Raw genomic sequence first — 19,545 nt, 5'->3', positions numbered from 1 at the left:
TTTTCATCTTAACTGGAAAAATTCTCATTCCACGTATATAATCACTACAAATATTTTTGCCAAAGGTTTTCTTTCTTAAATAAATCATACAACAATCTTCACTTTTTGGATTAAAATTGAGACTCAATTATCTCTGAAAGCACCCTTGAAGGACGAGGTATTCATTTCCTCTCCCTTTGACTTCAGAACCAGGCCAGATACTATAAACTGAAATTCTCAATAAGAATTTCACCTTGGTCTGGCTGACAAGGTCAATCACCACTCATTTCAGTTAATGAGCTAGATATATACATATAAAAACAGAAAACCAATCCAATTTCAAAAGATGAGGGTGAGGATTTTCTAATGCTAACACTAACATTTCTGAATCTTGCTGCTATCAGCTTTTACAGCATGTGTTCCTAGGAGATGATATTCTGAATTGGAGAACACTTACAAGCTGATAAAATAGGTTAATTCATTTGCTTCTAAGTTTACTGCACATTTTAAAGCACATGCAATAATTCTCCTGTACTGGAAAACTTGCCTTGCCAGGGCTCTGCTGTTTGAAAAGAGACATTTCTTGAAGAAATATGCTGAAATTCATCCATGATTCTGCAATACAGTGGCTGAGCCTGGGCCTTTCCTCTGGTTTGGAATTGACAACTTCCCAGCTAAGGAGAAAAAAAGAAAACAAAAACAAAAATTTTTTAACTGAATTTTGGATGAGTCATTCAACATTTATTGCTTCAGCAAACATTTATTGAGCACCTACTTTTGGTCACACTCAGGAAAAGCCCTGTGAATTCGGAGGTAAACAAGTGACAGACATCTGCCGAACAAAGCTCAAATGCCAAGAAAAAACATACAGGCTACACCACCAGCTACACAGTTACCCAGTTACGATGAAGGATAAGCTGAGGAAGAGGTAGGTACAGGTTGGGGGCTTTGGGACATCTTCTCTGAAGCAGTCACTTTCAGTTAAAATCTGGATAAACAGGCATTTATCATAAGGGCTCAGAAAGTTCCAGAAAGAACAATGTACAACATACTCAGAGGTGAGAAGGAGCTGAGGGCACTAGTATTCTATTGAGGCCTGGCTGTGGCTCCAGCAGAGGGAACCAGAAGAATTTCACTGTATGAAGCTGGGAGAGGAGCAAGTGGCCCTGTAGGGCTTCTTAGGGACATCTCAAACCTTAAGGACAGGGAAGCCACAGTGCTTTAAAAGAAACCCCATCATGGAACTTGTCATCATCACCATCACCATCGTCACCATCATCATCAACACCAACAATGCATTTTCAAACATACTATGATTGGTCAACTCTACAGAAAATTGTTAAACTCATCAGGATCTCACAATACCTCATATTTCTCTAGGGTATCTTTCCCCAACCATCGTCATAGAATATGTTAAATGTGATGCATGTCCAGGCATGTGCTGTGTCCCTGCCCTCATTTTTCCGTAGGAACATCAATGAGCTAAAAACTAGGAACAACTGTTCCAGGAAGAAGACGCAAGCAAATTAAAAAGACGTCCAGTTCAAATCCCACTCTCGCAATCTTAACTCATCACAAAAATATACCAGTCCAAACAAACCCTGCCAAGGGCCCTCAAATTCATTCATTTAATAGATACTTATTGGTGCCCACCGTGATGAAGGCACTGCTGTAGAGCTAAGGACGTGGCCATAAACTAAACGTTTCCAGTAAAAGACAAGGGTTACTAGCGAGCTATCATCTGAGCTCTGACTGCAGGGGTTCAGGTTAAGGCTGACCTCTGGATTCAACTCCGGTAGACCTAGGACAAGTCAAAACGATCTTGGCCCTTAGCGCTCAACTACACAGAAATTGTGTACACATACACGTAGGCTGTTACTTTTTAATGTACTTTGAATACTAACGCAATTTGTATACTAAATAAAATTTCCTTTGCCAATATAAATCTTAGTCTAAGTTTAAATGAGAATAGCATTAAAAAAGAAAAATAAATATTGCATTTTCCTTCTTCTTTGTTCTCTCAGCCTCAACTAATGCTCTGCCAAAGAGTAACTGAGCTAAGCTGTCCGGGCTGATGCTGTTCCATGAGGCAGATATTTGCCAAAGGATGTCCTGCGGTCAGAAGAAATGAACTTTGGGAGATGCTTAGGTACCAGGGAGTGGTTTATGTAGCCGTTAACTCTTCTCCATCACTGACCAAATCTAGAACGTAGGTTTGCATACCTCATGAATGATTTCAGACCTACTAAAAGAAACACTAAGTACATGGCCACTTTCTGTTGCCAACATGTGTGCTTAACGGGAAAAGATTTTGTAGAGGAGAGCAAAAGCTGCAACAGCAAATGAAATAAGGAGGTTATTAAACAGTGGCCACCTTTCTCAGAACACCACAGACTAGGTGCAAATCAGCAAGGCTAGGCTAGGCTACTGTTCAGTTTAATGGACCATAAAGATGACAGAAATACAAATTTTAATTTCTGCTCTCTATGCATAAGGAGTAGTAGTTAGGGGTTTGGTTGAACTGTTTGGCAAATATAATTCTAATACTAAGCAATGAAAGACTTACAATGGAATGATTTGACTGTCATTCTTTTAATAATTAAAATGAAATGCACATTTCCTATTTAGAAACAAATTTAAAGCACATCATTTCATTAGGACAATGAACAAAATAAGTGAGTTGTGTTTAAGCAAAAGAGGTGCAACAGCAGTTGGACCTCAGAATCATAACATTGAGAGAGAAAAAAATCACAGAATATATATAGTATGTTTTCATTTATGTAAGACTCAAAATCACACTAAGCTAACAGATTATTTAAACAAGGAAATGATAAAAAAAAAACAAGATTCAAGAGAGGGGGGCCCGGGGGGTAAATGAGAGCAAGGCCCACACAGGAGCTTCCTGGGTACCGAGCATGTCTATTTTTTAACTTAGGGGATGGATACTTGGAATTGACTTAACTACTGCTCTTACAGCTACACCTATATATATACCTGCATACATATATGGACTCTACTTAAAAATATGTTGATACTTAAATGTATAATCATGCTTTTTATTGAATAACATCCTTAAATGATTGTATCTCACTTCACATCCAACAGTCAAAGTATAAATGTTACTTAAGGTTTGCCTCAGTTTATGTACAACGAAGTGAAAATAATATTTCTGCTGACGAGAGCCATGAAAAATAATTTTTTTGAATACATGCTACTTTGTATAGATGCTGGAACCTTCTTCTGATACTATGTTTAGGATACATGTCTCAGAAGTGAAACTAACAAGTAAATGCCTTAAAATTGGAAAGGAGCTTTATCTAATACTAAATCCCTAGAATTACCTACATGATCTGAGCAGAGATTAACGTTACAGTAAAGTCTTCGTACAACTTAAGGTGCTTAGTACAACAATTAAATAGAGTGGTACCTCGGTTTTCTAATGTAATCCGTTTAGGAAGACTGTTCGAGTTCTGAAATGTTTGAAAACAGCCAACAGCTAGGTCTCAGGATCTTGCACTCAGCGGAAGCTGAGTGACACGTTAGACTTCCAGGGCATGTTCGAAAACCAAAGCATTTACTTCCAGGTGTAGAGTGTTCATAAACCAAAATGTTCATCAACGGAGACGTTCAAAAATTGAGGTACTAAAATTTTAACTAAAAATTCTGTTTTGCATTTAAGGATCTTACCTATTTTCATAGTGAGCTTCAAATGGATATGAAGAAACCTCAATACCCATCCATCCATTACCTTATTCATTTATTCAATAAAAAGCTACCAAGTTCCCCCGTTTTTGTCTTCCATTATATTTGATGTGTTTAGTATTATTGTTATTTCAAGTCAACACTGTAGCATTCTTCCTTTCTGTGTCTACAGATATCACCACTTGGTTTTAAGAAGAAACAAGAGAATATACAATGTGTGAATATTTTCCCTAGCCATAAAAAGACATTCTCACATTAAATTTCTCCCCTTGAGAAAAACCCTGGGATAGTACGTTGGGACTAGGGTTTCATGGCGGGAACTCCCGCCTTTTCTCAGGAATTGTTTTCGCTTTCCCGTTCCCGAATCCAGAGATAAAAACTGTTTTCTGTTCTCCACGATGAATCGTTTCCACAAAGTGATGGCCGATACTAACAACCACCTGGGTTCAAGGAGCTGATTTTCCCGATTTCCCGACCAACTTTTCTCAGGCTTTGGGAACGGAAAAACGCAAAAAATTCACGAGAACGGGCGGGAATTCTCTACCAGAAACCCAAGTTGGTACAATAAATTGCATTGTTACTTAGATTTATATTAACAATAAAACCCTTAAATAATTATAATTGATATTTGAATTATTGTTACAATCAGCAACAAAAATGTGAAATTCATTGTGTACAGTTGAAAATTATTTTCTTTGGGAAATGTAGTAAAGGTTTGCGATAAAAATAAACGTATAGATGGTGCTGAATAAAACTGAATGGAAATATGCATGATTTAAAAAGGAAATGTGAACTCAAGGGCAAAGAAGAGATGTCACTCTATACTTCTTTAAATGAAACATGGACCCAGAAGAATCACTCTCTGGGAGTTTCATAATAGTTTTAAATTGTCCAGTGATTAATTCTGAGTACCACTGGAAAGACCATTTCTATAGTCTTCCATTATATAGTGTACCATCAACTTATGTCAGCACAATTCAATTATGTTACCAAAATGTAACATAATTAATATAGTTACGTAATTTAGAGTGAGAGAGAACATTTAATGTCAATGTTTCAAAGTCCCTTATTATTATAGATGAGGAGAGTAAAATCCAAGATTCCTCTGCCAGTTTGGGGCAGAGCCACAACTCGAGGACCAGACTCCTGATTTCCAATGCAGTTCTATTTCCTTTAAGCATGTGCCCTATTCAAAGGATGAATAAATTCAGCAACATTCTTTGAAGAAACCCCCTACTGAAATTCAGAACGAGAAGGAACACACGAAGTTCTTCCTCCCTCCTTTCTGGAGTTAGGAGGAATGAGGTGTGAGGGACCCAGACCCACGCATCCTTGTTTAGCCTTTTCTGGGCAAAAGAGGGCACCTTGTGTGCAGAATCCAAATACTCAGCAGAAACTAAGATTCCTGCTTGGTGATTGGTTGATGTTTAATACAGGTGATGTCTGTAGGTACACACACACACACACACACACACACAGTGGCTCCATAATGAAACTCTAGGTTTTCCTAGAGAGCCTTACCTGGAAAACACATAACCAGAGAAGGGATCTCCTGTGAATACTGGACGATGCTTGGAAAAGATCTTTTACACAGTGTGTGGCTCTCTTCCTACCCTCCTTGGTATTCATTATGTGCACCAAAATGTCCAAATAACATAAAAGGACGCTTAAAAATAGTGTGAAGCTTTACTGAGGCCTTAACCAATGAGTATAACTCTTCTATGATTGAAGCTCGTCCAGAGGAGAAAACTAGTCACCAGGAGTATCAGTATTAATACTCCAGGGTTGATTTTTTTCCTCCTTAGTTTCAGAGAGAACATGCATTTGCCAGGTTCAAAGTGAAGTCAAGTTCTTTGGCTCATCCACCCATCTTTCTTTCTTTCTGTCCTTTCCTCCCTCACCTACTTGCTCCCTTCCTTCAGCTTTCTCTTTTACTCACGCCTTCACTAGGTCTGAACTTGCTGCACACTCCAGCCAGAGGTAAGGACCACTGAAGAGTCCCTCCCTCGTGACCATCATCCCCAACCTTCTACATTCTTGGTGAGTCCATTTGAAGTGGCTCCAAGCAAGAAGCCACACGAGGCATCCTCATGGCCACACCATCTTTCAAATGGGCTTTGTCCCAGGATTTACAGGTGTGCAGTGCTTTCAAAATAAGATACCCAAACTATAGCAGATTCATGTACTTATGTTCTCCTTCTTAAGACACACTAAAGGACAGATTTTTGACAGAAGACATTCTGTATGGTCATGATAAGCATTTATTTACCAAAGAACCAATGTATGGTTTCACCTGTCTGAGAGAATCTAAGGGAATAAAAATTAGGAAGATGGTTCCTTAGACAAGCAGCTTCACTTTATCCCAGAAGGGAACTGGGTGGAATTCGAAGGCAACATCCCCTCTGTCTGCCTCCATATTCCTGTTATTAATAGAATACACTAGGGTATATACATTAGGTGGTCTGGTCAGAGTAACCCTTCTAGGCAGTTCTCAAGCTGAGTGTGAACCCCCAGGGTACTGTTTAAACCCCAGCCATCCAGGCCTCACTGCAGAGAGTCTGATGGAGCAGGCCTGGGGGGAAGCTCAAAAGTTTGCATTTTTAGTAGGTATCCCAAGTGTTTCTTACCCTAAAAGTCACTGCAAGAAACATTCCATGAGAAAGTTACACAGAATTCCCGTTGCAAAAATAAAGACAAGAGGCGTATTTGCTTTGGGCAAGATGGTCTATCAGGGACCCACAAGTTGCCCTCCCATTTGAAACAACCAAAAACAAACAAACAAACATAACACAAAAAAGGTAAGCAAAGAAAAACCAGACAAAATAACAAAACACTGGTTTTCAAGACCCTGCATGGTATGTAAAGAAGGTCAGTCAGTCATTCCTGAGAGATGGTGGGTCCTGCGATGGCCCAGCGCTGCCTTGAGCTTCTAGGCCACGGAGCAGCAAGGATGGATGCTGGTGACTACCTGAGTTGAGGAGACAGAACTCAGAGTCCAAAGACAAGACCAAAGAGGCAGGACACAGTGTGGCAAGCAGAGCCTGCAGAGAGAACGCTGACCATCGAAGGGGACCCCTGGAGTCTCCAGTGAGGAAGCTGGGGGCCAGGAACAAGTGACCAGAAAGGACGAGAAGGGACAGAGTCAGGGACAGAGTCCTGAGCTTACACAGGTCCTACCAACCAGACTGGAAAACTTCAAATTCATGCACACTGGGTCGTACCCAGAAGAGTCTTGCCTCAGGAGCAGAGAATAATTCTTCCTAGACTAAATGCTGCTCTGGTCCTAACAGGTCTTAAAAGCACACTCCAAAAGCATCAAACTGATTTTAAGTAATTTACGTGTGTCAGACGTAGGAATAAAAAGTGCCAAGTTTTGTTATGAACCAAGTAACTCACATGGGATCTGAATGATTTTATTTTCTTTGATACTTACATTTTAAATTATTATGTGCCTTTTTTTTCTTAAAATATACTTAACAAACACAGTGTTTAAATTTTATGTGAAAAGACAAATTAGTCTTTGTACAGCTTACTGGCTACATGCATGAAATGCAGGGTGCAGTACATAGTATTCTCCATGAGGGGGTGCTATAAGACAAGGAAATGTGACACGTGCTCTATAAATAGATTGTAATTCTGTAAGAAAGAGCATGTGTACGCAGCCTGTTTCATCTCTTTCACCCAAAGTGCCTCTGAAGTACTGCTACAAGAAATACTGCTGAAACAAATGCATCTTGGCATAGAACAAATGATAGCTCAGCATCATTTCCCTTCCGTTCGTTTCTATAAGCCTGTGCTGAGGATAGCAGGTGACTCCCAGTCATCAATCCTGGATTCAGGGATATAGGGTTGACTAAGGCACACCCTCTACTCAACAAGTGAGAGTGTATGTGTGACCCCTAAATGATTTCTCTCTCTTTCCCTCTCTCTCATTATATATGAAACTCACTTTTATAAATGACAATTAATTGTATTTAGGACGATTAGGGGGAAAAATCGAAAACGAAGTTGGGGATTGGGTATATGAGGAGAACCCTGTTATAAATATAAGACACTTTCTTTTTGTTATTGTACATTTTACAGGATAATAATCTTTCTCTAGTATATACTCGTGAACTTAAAAGTCAGAAAATGTTTTTATAACAAAGTTATGTTTCCTAGCAAAATATTCGAAGTTTTTAAAATATCAAAGCTCAAATCCTTTCCCGTATTTCTTGAGCTTTAGATTTGAGGACATAATTAGCAGCAAGAGACAGGTAACCTGTGGTGGGTGGAGAAAGAGAAGGGGAAAGCAGTGTGTGGGTGGATGTAGAGAATATGAATGAATCCTGATGGGGCTGGTTTGAGTTTTGGGGTCCTGTCAGCCCCGAAAGGCAAAACCAGCCATGGACATCCTCTTGGTGGGAGCCCATTCCCTTTTGGCCTCAAGCTGGTTTCAGTTTAGTTTCTGGCATTTGCAACACAAAATAAAGTCCTATATTTTTCAGTGGGAGCAATGAAGAGCTATATATTTTAAAGCAGGAGGTAGGAACAACTAATTAAAAAGAGTTATGGAATAAGGTTACACAGAGAGATTAGTGTCACAGTGTTATTTAGATGACAATTTTTAGTAGAATGGAACAATGGAAATAGGGTGAATAATTCAAGTCAAGGCAGTTGGTTAAAAGGAGGCTTCGGGCAGCATGAAATAAGAGTACGGGCCAACACTTAGCAGGGGCCAGGCACTGCTCTCGGTGTTGTAAACTTGCTATCGCATCCAGTCCTCACACCCAACTTAGAAGTGAGGTGCCGTGTATCATCCTGCCTTACAGAGGAGGAAGCTGAGGCCCACACACTTAACTGTCTCGCTTAAGGTCACAGAACGGATACATGATGGAACAGTTAAGCAATGGAGCTGAGGCTTCTCGTGACGTGAGGGGAGATACAGGAAGAATACTCTCTGGACTGGAACATGGGGGTTGTTCAAAGATGAGTGGGAAAGGACATTAGAGCAGTAACATGGGAAGAACACAGAAGACCTACATGCCAGGCGACAGAAATAGAAACATCTAAAGAACAACTTTGGTTCCCAGGTGGAACTAAGGACCGGCGCGCTTAGATTCATTGCTATTTTCTCTCTCCCCCACTTGAGCTCTTTCTAAGTCAGGACCCACAGTGACTCCACAAATGTGCCAGTGACAACCACAATCAGAGCGCCCAGGGTCTGAGTTCTCTGCACGTGCCAGGCACCGTGATAAGCGCTCTGTGTACATCTTCTCACTGAAGGTTCTCCACCTGAGCGCCGCCCCCCATCAGGACATCATTTAGTTTTGTGGCAATTATCCATTGTAGTTACTGAATGTTTGTACTGTTGTCTCCCATTTGACTTTAAATTTCATGAAATAATTCACAGACATGGCTCTGGCGTTAGCAGCTAACAGAGCTTGACATCTCAGACACATGAAATAGTGAATGAATGAATGACTATAAACAATGAATGAATATCAAAAAAAAAATCAGAAACAATTAACAGTGGTTAACTAGCGACATTATGTGTTATTTTTATTCACTTACCTGAATGCTTCTATATGTGAAATATTGGCAATAATTAGCATGTATTCCTTTATTTATATAATATATATATAATAATGGGCAAAAGGTCCAAAAAATTGGAAACTAACTTCCATTAATATGGAATAGTTTTGTTTTAAATTTTTTTCCCCTTGGAAATGGAGAGTTAAACTGCATTCCAAACTGCCTCCTTTAGTCCAAAAGTTTCCTTAACTAGAAATCAGTATTTTATGCGAAACTCCTCCTGGCAAAATGTAGGTCCAAGTGCATGACTTGTTCATGGGGAACCCTGGGCCCAGGCACACCTCCTGCAGACGATACTCTCACACAACCCAGGAGCATCTGTGATACCTTGGGGAAATCGGACGGGGGCCCTGGGGGGCTGAGCCAGAATGTGAAAAATCAACCAATACCCGGCCTTCACATGTGACAGATAAAAACGAGTCCCTGTTTTGTCTTTGTTGGGCAACTTCAATCCACTGGAGAGATTTCCAGATATTATTGTATCCTCTTAAACATACACTGGCACACACAGACACATGCACACACAGACAGACATACACACACACAGACACACACATACCTCTTTTTAATCACTTTTTAGATTTTCCATAGCACAAAGAACTTATACTGAAATACTCATTTCCAAACATGTTAGAAGACTACCGTCATACTACCTCCAGAGAACGTACATTACTTTACACTGTTTGATGTTATTTTTAATGTGTAGTAATTGGAAAGTGAAGCCAAACAATATTTTGCAGTAAATGAGTTATATCAACATCCCCTGTGACCAAACTTTTTAAAGAAGGGATTTGTTATACCTAAGTTGTCACCGAGCAATCGTGACAAGCAGCTGCTTCAGCCATCACACTTAAAAATAAGCTCTGGCGGGGCGCCCTCGCAGCCCTTTCATTCTCAGCTGGTGACTAACGGTCTCATGCTCTCTGTTGGTAGTGAACATCTGTTGATGGTAACGCCTGCCGAATTTTTCTTAGAAAGGTCAGTCAGTATCCAGTTACAAATTTGAACATTTTTTAGGGCAATGTGTTAGAATTTTGTTTAATCCTGTGGACACATAATATGTGGCTCTATGTGCATGCACAGAGAAACAATAAGAACAAGGGTACGTATCTCCGCACAAACACGCACAACGTTAGAACCATGACAAAGCAAATAAGACGTGTCAACTGGAGGATTAAAATAAGCAAACACAAGATTAAGAAATTTCATAGCACTGAACTTGAGGCCTTCACTTTCTCAGGCCAATTAACCCCGTGAGCAACTCCTCCCAAAGCCGGGCCAGGAGGCGCCACCTGGGTGCCGGGTTTCTCTGCCCTGAGAAGCTGAGCCCCACCTCCCACAGGGCAACTTGGGGTTCTCTCTGTGGGGCTCTCTCTCTCCTAAATTTCAAATGAAGCGGAGATCAGTCACTTTGTGACATTGCCCCTTTGTCCCTTCTGTCTCAACTATGCTCTGCCACTTCCTTGGGTGCAGAGGCCATCAATTATCCATCAAGATAATCTGGAAGGCTGCCGCCAACATGTTACTTCTTATGTGATGCTAGTTTCTATGATCAGATGCCAGATAGAAGTTATTTTCCAGCGTTTTCAATTTTGTTAACTTTTCAACAACCAGACTTTCATAAACTCAGGGCATGAACAATTTAAATTCCATTACTAGCTTGGAACAAGCACCTACTTGAGACCTGCAGGAGATTCAACACCCTTTCATTTGTGAATGCCAAGATTGGTTTTAATCACTCTCCCTGAGGGAAGAAAAGGTTTCTAACTTTATCCCTGAAGGATGGATAATATCTGAGAGTCAAGAAACATTTCTCAAGGAAAACAGAAATTCTTGTGAAGCAAGCTGGCTAATTTGGATATAAGCCTTTCTTTGCTTTCTATTTGGGACCCACAATTTCCAATGAAGTATAATCCAGGATTTACTGTAGTTGGAGTCAAAAGTAAGTATCCCCTCCCTGCTTTTCCACCTTTGGCCTAGTTATCTGAAACCTAAACTGTGACAATACTAAAGGATATATTTCTTACAGTGCAAAAGTTTTCATCAACAATATAGTTCCTAAGTTTGTTTCTCAGAGACCTTACCCATCTCATTGGGCCTGCACAAGTATATACAACCCAAACAGACAAAATGACTAAATTGCTCCAAAGCGCGTTTATTATGAAGGTCAATTAGAATTAACTTTGTTTGGAGAATTTGTCGTCAGTCTTTGTGGTAAGGGAGCGTTCCCCTGGAATACGGCAAATCTGGAGTCCGTGACTATCAGACTATCGGTTATTGAGATGCTGGGCTGTAAATTATAGGACAGAGTCTCACTTTAGTTCTTTAAAGAGTACAGCTCTCACTTATCTTCATTTACAAGCCAGCCATGGAATGACATCTGTGCACACCCTTTAAAGGAGCACACCCTTACCAAAAGGATCACTCTCATCAGTCATAGAAAGAAGAATTTCACGACAGTGTCTCAAAGCCTGCTAAACCTGCCATCAGCCTCCCTCAAAAGCGGATTTGAATAAGCATGTGTTCATGGTAAATTAGTACAATGCAATACTCAACGACAGCATGCAGGGGTCATGGGTATGTATTTGGGAGTGTGCATGGCACAAACTAGAAAGGGACACGTGGGAGAGCAGGTAGAGATGGATACCAGCACACGAAATGTGTGGCGGGGTACGGTGGTTGATATTATACTATGGAGTGAGGACAGATTTCAAAGGAAGTTATTTCTCCTCCTAATAGGTTCTTCAGGAAAATAATCATTTTTAAATTAACATGGCCTGTGTGCTTTAGAGAGAGTTCCTACAGGAATGCATCTCCTCCACGTTCTCATACATAGGGAAGGACAATAGAAATTGGGCTCATAATGAACAGAAAAGGAGTCAGCCTTCAGTGCATTCCTCCTTATCATTATAATAGTTATTGCGTGTTTTATAGCTGAAGATTTAAAGATTTCCTGAAAATACAGAGTTCCTCCAACATTTTCATTTCCATTCACAATATTCATGTGCTCAAAAAATCCTCCTTCTTAAAAACTAGTATTCCTTGGTGAAATGTAATTCGGTGCACGTCAATGAGACCCGAATGATCTCCGCTGAACGTGATGCTGCCAGTGAGAGAGGCCTGCCTATTACTCCATCTCCCTCCACTTCTACCTATTCAGGTATTCGTCTCTGCTTCCAGAATTCAAGTTTCTGTCAGTGTGTTTAGGAGAATCTGACTGCTGCCATGTGGGCTGTATGCTTGGGAAAACCGTCAAGCATACTGGGGATCTACTTGCCCAATATTCTCGCCATTTCTAGGAAATCACCTTCAGTCAATGAGGTAGCATAAGAAAGTGATGTGTGTGTTCACACCTACCTTCTCCCTCGGGCACAGTATTAAGCCCATAACCTTACTCCTCTCACTCTAGGCCACTTTTACTGGACTTGCCGGTCAGTCAGTACAATTTTAAATAGCTTCTGGTTTGTTCCATATACAGTTTATTATTGTTCCATTTTCTGCTTGTACTCTGCAATTCAGTGATATGAAACAGACTTGGTAAGATCCTCTAGTAAGATGAAATAATTCTTTGATCTACTTCAGTTATTTACTTTTCCTAGGCGAGGACCACCCAGAGCCACAGAGACAAAACTACTGTGAAATACCGTGTTTCCCCGAAAGTAAGACCTAAGTGGAAAATAAGCCCTAGCATGATTTTTAAGGATGCTCGTAATATAAAATAAGCCCTACCGTATTTCCCCCAAAATAGGACCGGGTCTTATATCAATTTTTGCTCCAAAAGACGCAGTAGGGCTTATTTTACATTGCGAGTATCCTGAAAAATCATGCTAGTGCTTATGTTCTGGTTACGTCTTATTTTTGGGGAAACACAGTAGCATTTAACTGGGCCTGGACATTCTAAGGGTTGTCTCCACCCAGCTAATTAGATCAATTAAGTGGTGCTACACATTTTATCCTGAGCTACTTGGGAGTTCACAACTCTAGGTGAGAGCCATACAGGTATAACAAGTATTTAGGGAAGTGACCACAGCCAAAATGGAACCAATGGAGCCAGATAGCCAAAGAAAGTCACCTGTCATTAAACAACACAAGGACTATTTTAAACAAACATGCGATGAAAGACAGAGAGGGAAATGGATATATCCTTTAGTCAATACGTTGGAATACATTCTATGCTTTAGACTTACTTGTATTTTGATCAGAACTGAATCTATCATGCTTGTTTTCCTCTTGTTTTCCCCCTACCTCATGTAACCATAATGCATTTTCAAGAAATGGAAAAAAATGGCTCATCAAAATGTTGGCTTCTTTTTTAAGTAAGATATATGCCATTTCTTCTCCTGTGATAAACAAAAGCCTTGTATTTTCTAATCTATGTAATCTTTAACCACACTATCCAGCTCCAACGTGGTCTGAATGATCTCTGTACATAGAGCCAGCAGACACCGCAGAAGCTAAGTGTATGATTAGGTTCACTCAAAAATTAAGTTTACTTTGACGATATAGAACAGAGGCCAGGAATGAATCAACTCTGTGAATTGTTATGAATCAACTCTTTGAAATTATAAGAGCAAATAAAATTCATGTTCTTTTAACACACTATGCTAAAGAACGTGGGGCTATAACACTACATATCAGGCACATGTGACCACAGGAGGCCATTCGACTTTCTGACCAGTTCAGAGGAGGACCTGGGTTTCCCAGATCTGTAAAAGAAGGAGCTGGACCAGACCGGATAGTGACCGTTCTGGAATCATGGCCCCCTTGACACACCTCAGGAAATCAGAGGGTCCATGGGTTGAGTACTCCTGGATTGGATGACCAATGACATCTTCTGCTTAAGGATTTTGTAATCGGCTATCCACTCACGTTTGCTTGAAAAACTGAGTTTAGAAAAACACTGAATAAGTCTTCAGCTTTTATGAAATAAACAACACTTACTTTCTCATGTAAAAAGCAGATTTGAAAGAGGAATATTTAAAGCTGGCGATGTCCCTTGTAACATCTCTGGTGACACTAATGGAAAAGAAAATCTTAGCAGCTGTCAGTAACACTTCAAGTACTGATGGCAAAGTGTCAGATCTCAGGACGAAAGAGTTTCCCAGCGAGCAGACCTCCTAAGAAGCCGAGACAAAGCCAGGCACTTCCACTCTCTGAGGCTATGAGGATATTAAAAATGTAAATGGCCCATTTCAGTTGTCCTGTAACAGAGAAGCTTACAGCCGATGGAATGCTGATTCCCAGGCCACCCATGCCGCGAGGCCAGAGCAGATGTCCTGACGGCTGCCTGCTGCAGGCTGGGCCAGCGGGGGCTGTGACGCGGCCTGGATGCTGCAACCTTCACTGGTTTGTTCCCTTTCAGTAAAACACACAACTAGGAAGTCTGGGTTTAGACAAAGCAATGACCTATGATTTCACTAGAAACATGCGTTGGAAATTCCAGAGATGGGGATTAGAATGTAAAGGCAAATTCACCCAAAACAATGGGTGCTGTTATCCATCAGGACCTAATCATCCGAGAGTTGTTAACAACTCTTTTCTCAAATTTTCATCACGGAGTTTCAAACAGCTAACATATCCTTATATATTATAAACAATGGTCAATTTTAAGCTGTTTTTCCAGTATTAGATAACATCCCCTTCCTTTATCTAGAATAGTATAGATTATCTATTCATTCCAAACCTTATTTACAAGAAATCAGTATGAACATTCTCAGATTTGGGGAATAATTTGAATGCTGACCGGAGACAAACAAACCAACCTAGTACATTAACTCAATTCAATTAATATTAACTTAATATACATACTGTGAGAACTGTAAAATTGCCAACTAATGTAGGGTATGGGGCAAAGACCGGTGCCTTGCATAAAATACACCCCCATGAATTATCTGTGATTTCTGGTTTCATGTATTTAAAGAAATAATTTAATGATAAGTCAAACAACCCATATAAAGAATCATTCTTATGCACATCCCCAACCAACCATTTCAGTTTTGTCCACTTTTTTTTTTAAAAAAGCAATATTTATTTGCAACTTGCCCTTACTGACTCTCTCCAGTGCATTCAACTTATTTCCAAAGAAGTAAACAGCTGTTATGTATTAAGATATAAGTTGACCTATCATTTCAAAAGTAAAAGTGACAGTGGTTTAAATGAGATAGAACTTCACTTCTCCCTTGTGTACAAAAGAAAAGAGTGGTCCTGGGCTGATATGGGATCTCCATAATGTTGGCGATCCAAGCTCTTTTTACATTGTTTCTCAGATACTCTCAACATCACACACTTCCATTGCATGACCCAAGATCATCACTGCAGCTCCTGCCACCCCATCCACATTTGCAGCCAGCAGGAAGGAGAAAAGGGAACCAGAGGGCACACCTTTTCCCTTAAAGTCATGGCCTGTGAGTTGCATGTAAAGCTTCTACCTATATCCCACTGGCTGGAACCTAGTCACATGGCCATGCCTAGCTGCAAGAGAGTCTAGGAAATGTAATTGAATTACTGGTGGCCATCATCCAGCTGAAACTTGAGACTGTATTACCAAAGGAAGGAAAGCTGGGTATTTGCAAACAAAGAGAAGAATTTCCCACAACAATACTTTTTTTGATCTCTTATTTCATCAGTTTACGTAATTTACAATTAAAATGATACAATTACAAAAGCATCATAAAGAGATTTGTAAACAAACACACTGATTTGGTAAGCACACAACTCCAATAGTGGAAGCAGTTGCATACTAGAGGAGGGATAGACAAACATTTTTGAAAAGGGCCAGATAGCAAATATTTCCCGCTTTGTTGGCCATGTGGTCTCTGTACTCAACTGTTGTGACAGCACGAGGACAGCCACAGATAACATGCAAATGAAAGAGCCCGGTTGTGTTCCAATACAATTTGATTTACAAAAACAGGCTGACGGGTGGATTTGGCCTCCAGGCTGAACTAGTCTGCTAGGTTCAAGGGTTCATGGACGTCAGCCATGTGGCTAAACGGCGTTGATAGAGATCAGTGATTAACCCAACAAGCTGCCTGGGAACCATTCAAAGTGCTTCTACCGTACAACACCTCTCACGTATTGTGCGTGTACCAAGGACTAGGAACTGCATTAGGAGCTTTAGCAGATTATCTCTAATCCCCACAACAACTTGACATGGTGGGTAAATGTCCCCATTTTCCACATGAGAATGCAGACCCAGCTAAGAAGTGGCAGCACCGGGATCAGATCTTTCCAGGTCTTTCCAGCTTCAACCCATCAGCCTCCCAGACTTGTTCTCCAACAGCTATATGAAAGAGTCCTATTGCTAATAATAAATGAAATACAAGCACACGATTTCTTGTCATATTACTAGTGAAACTATTATATGCTAGATTTGACTCGTAAAGTATTACAAGGTTTCCTTGTGATCTTAAAATAATCCTTGCCCTAGAAGCTTATCCAGGATTTAGCAAAGAGGTATCTAACCTTCAAATTTTTCCTGGCTAAACTTGCTACTCCCTCAAGCTTCAGAACATAGGTAACTAATGGGGGAAGGGGGGATCAAAGTGCCAGCAATATCACTGAAACTTTTAGGGTCTTTCAAAGTTAAATAAACAAAGATTATTATTCCCTCACCGCTCCCCCAAACCCCTCACTTCCATTCTCACCTTGGCACAGCGTGTTTCACTCGCATAATCATACCCTCTCCCCAAGCATGGCAGATCACACTAATTTGTCGTAACATTCTTTCCACAACTTTCTTGACAAACCCTCACAATCCTTATCAGAACTCCAGGCACCATTTCCAGCTTACAGGAGTTGGCACGAGATAATGAAGCCATCTGCCATCAAACCCTCATACCTTCCTTATGGAACACAAAAGCATCCCATTTTCCCCGTTGCTGTGCCCCAAAAACGGATTATCAGCTACTTCCTTTACTATCAATGCCAATGTTTGTTGTACCTTCGTTTACTGAACAAATCTCATTTCAGCAAGCAAATCCATTCAGTCTAGGTTTATAATTCATCTACCTGTGTATTCCTTTTATAACAAAATCTACATCTCAAAGACTTCCTTTGCAAAACCAAATAGGCTTCTAAAGGAAGTCTTCAAATTATTGAAAAATGGAGAAGCTAAGACTGTTCAGCATTCATGTTCAGTTTAATTACTTTGTAAGGAAAGTTATCCACTAAGTTATGTTATAAGCTATTCCAGAAACATTTTGTTAACTTCTTAGAAAAGAGATCCATGTTTAAACCTACAAATGCCACAAAATTTGTGAGTCCTACATAGAATACTCTAATAGATACTAGTAATTTCCAAAAAGTATAAACACATTTGTAATCGCCTCACCTTATTGGTGTACATTTTATAGGTATACATTGAAAATGCTCCACTGATTGATGGGCTTGTTTTGTTTTTTAAAATAAAGCACTTGCTTATAGTTCAACTAAAACACCACCAGGAGATGTCACTTCCCGAGTCACAGAGCAGTATTTGTGCACAGCTGCTTGTTCTGTTTACAGCCAGCAAGGCGGCCACATCATGATGATAATTACTACACGGCACTCCTCAGGCACCAGCACGTGTGGGTGTCTGCCCGACTCTGGAGCTCCAGGCTCCACCCCTGAAATACAGCGCTCTGCATAAATCAGTTTCCAGGCAGAGGGGACTTTGGGGTGTTGAGCCTTTCCCTCACCTCTTCCACACGGGGCACTCACAACTGCAGTGCCCCCCCACCCCCCACTCCTCCATCCAAGACAAAGAATCCACAGTCTGGATTCCCACCCACCCAAGACACTACGGAAACCACAGAGCAACATCTTTAATAGCCCTCAGTGGCAGTTCCCCAGTGGGTGACAATCACACCCAAGGCAGGCCAACCCTGAAAAAATGAGGCTGTAACAGGGGAGGGGTGGGGGGGGGTGGGGGATGGCCGGGCCTGGAAGGCTGACAGGAGCCTCCTTTCAAGGAAAACACCACTGCCCTCTTGACCACCACCTAATGCATGTGTCCCCCAGGGAGAGCCGGGACCCTCCCACTGTTTACCAACTCCTGCATCAGGACACTTTGTGACCTAGATGGAGTGCCATGATTGCTACATCCAGTTTTTGCCCCTTTCCTTTGCCAATTTGGAATTCAGAGACAGCCGGTACCGTGGGTGAGAGAAGGCAGTTGGTGGTGTGAAGATACAAGGGAGCGAAGAGATCAGAGTGAGAATAGATCAATGTATGTGAGAAAAAAAAACAGAAAAAAATACGGGTAAGAGCAGAGCAGGGGCAGAACTGTCTTGCCCGATTACATCTCACTCAAAGAAGAAACTGGATGAGGTCATATTACTCTGGCCAAAGAGCCAGAAGCCAGTATTCCCCCTGGAGGCCATTTTTATTTTCCCATTCAGAGTTTACTGGTGGTTTCATAAGAACAGCTGAAAAAACACAGAGTTTTAACTCACTTGTTCCTGAAGGTCTTTCCCCTGAGTTTGGGCTGATTCTCGTTACACAGTCTCCCTAGGCTGCCAGGGGGCCAACCCTGTTTGTTTCTGGAGAAACAAACAGAAATCCCTGGATTTGAGTTGAAAGAGAAGTTTGATTGCTGAAGCAAATTACTGATTTTCAAAGCCACCTTTCTTGAGGCACTGCAAGCTGATGCCCTATTTTCTCACACACAACATTGAGGCATTTCTTTCACCCTCTCTCCAACAGTAACTGATCTCTAGAACTGAATCACTTTTGTCCCTTAGTCCTAAGTTAAAAACTAGGTGAATGGAACAGTTCATTTTCTGGCTCTTTATATATATGGATATATTTAATTTGTGTGTGGCAGAGGCTGTTCTCTTGGTAATTATTGTACCTCAGTCCAGTCCATAAAGGAGGTCGTTTATAATACATAGAAAACAAGGGCTAAAATAAACACCCAGGGAGCAGAGCCAGTCTGTCCACAGGATGCATGTGTACAGGCCCAGAAATGATGCCCCGTAACCCGGGCCCATGGCTTGGGGACAGAGGCTGGGATGGGTATCAGCTCCTCACCAGATCTTAGTACATGGTCCCTCAGTACACAGCCATTCCAGCCATGCGTGCGGGGTGGCCCTACAAGGGAATGAGGCTAAGAGGCCCGATGGGAAAGAAAACAAGAAAGCCGAGGGAAGAAGAGCATACAAAGGTGTCTTCCAGAGGGTTCCATACACTTGCTGGAGGTGAGCGGTCATGTTACCTCCCAATAGCTACATCAAAGACAGAATTATGAACATTGAGAAGATTCACAGTGTTCCTATCATTAAAACAGACCAACTGCACAAGAGATTCATG

General features: G+C 41.0%; 1 protein-coding gene across 3 annotated transcripts in view; it reads right to left on the bottom strand.

Annotated features, from left to right (window-relative positions):
• Nucleotides 1-19,545, bottom strand: part of RETREG1 (reticulophagy regulator 1) — a gene marked incomplete at its 5' end in the record, with an annotated part of 113,735 nt that overhangs the window by 9,529 nt on the left and 84,661 nt on the right. For all 3 annotated transcript variants that reach the window (XM_081053120.1, XM_081053121.1, XM_081053122.1), the window contains one exon: nt 527-653. In XM_081053120.1, the coding sequence (XP_080909246.1) occupies nt 527-653 (127 nt within the window). The remainder of the gene's footprint in view (nt 1-526; nt 654-19,545) is intronic.

Source organism: Rhinolophus hipposideros (assembly GCF_964194185.1).
Source record: "Rhinolophus hipposideros genome assembly, chromosome: 7".
Taxonomy (NCBI): Eukaryota; Metazoa; Chordata; class Mammalia; order Chiroptera; family Rhinolophidae; genus Rhinolophus; species Rhinolophus hipposideros.
This window is presented reverse-complemented; position numbering and strand designations above follow the sequence as displayed.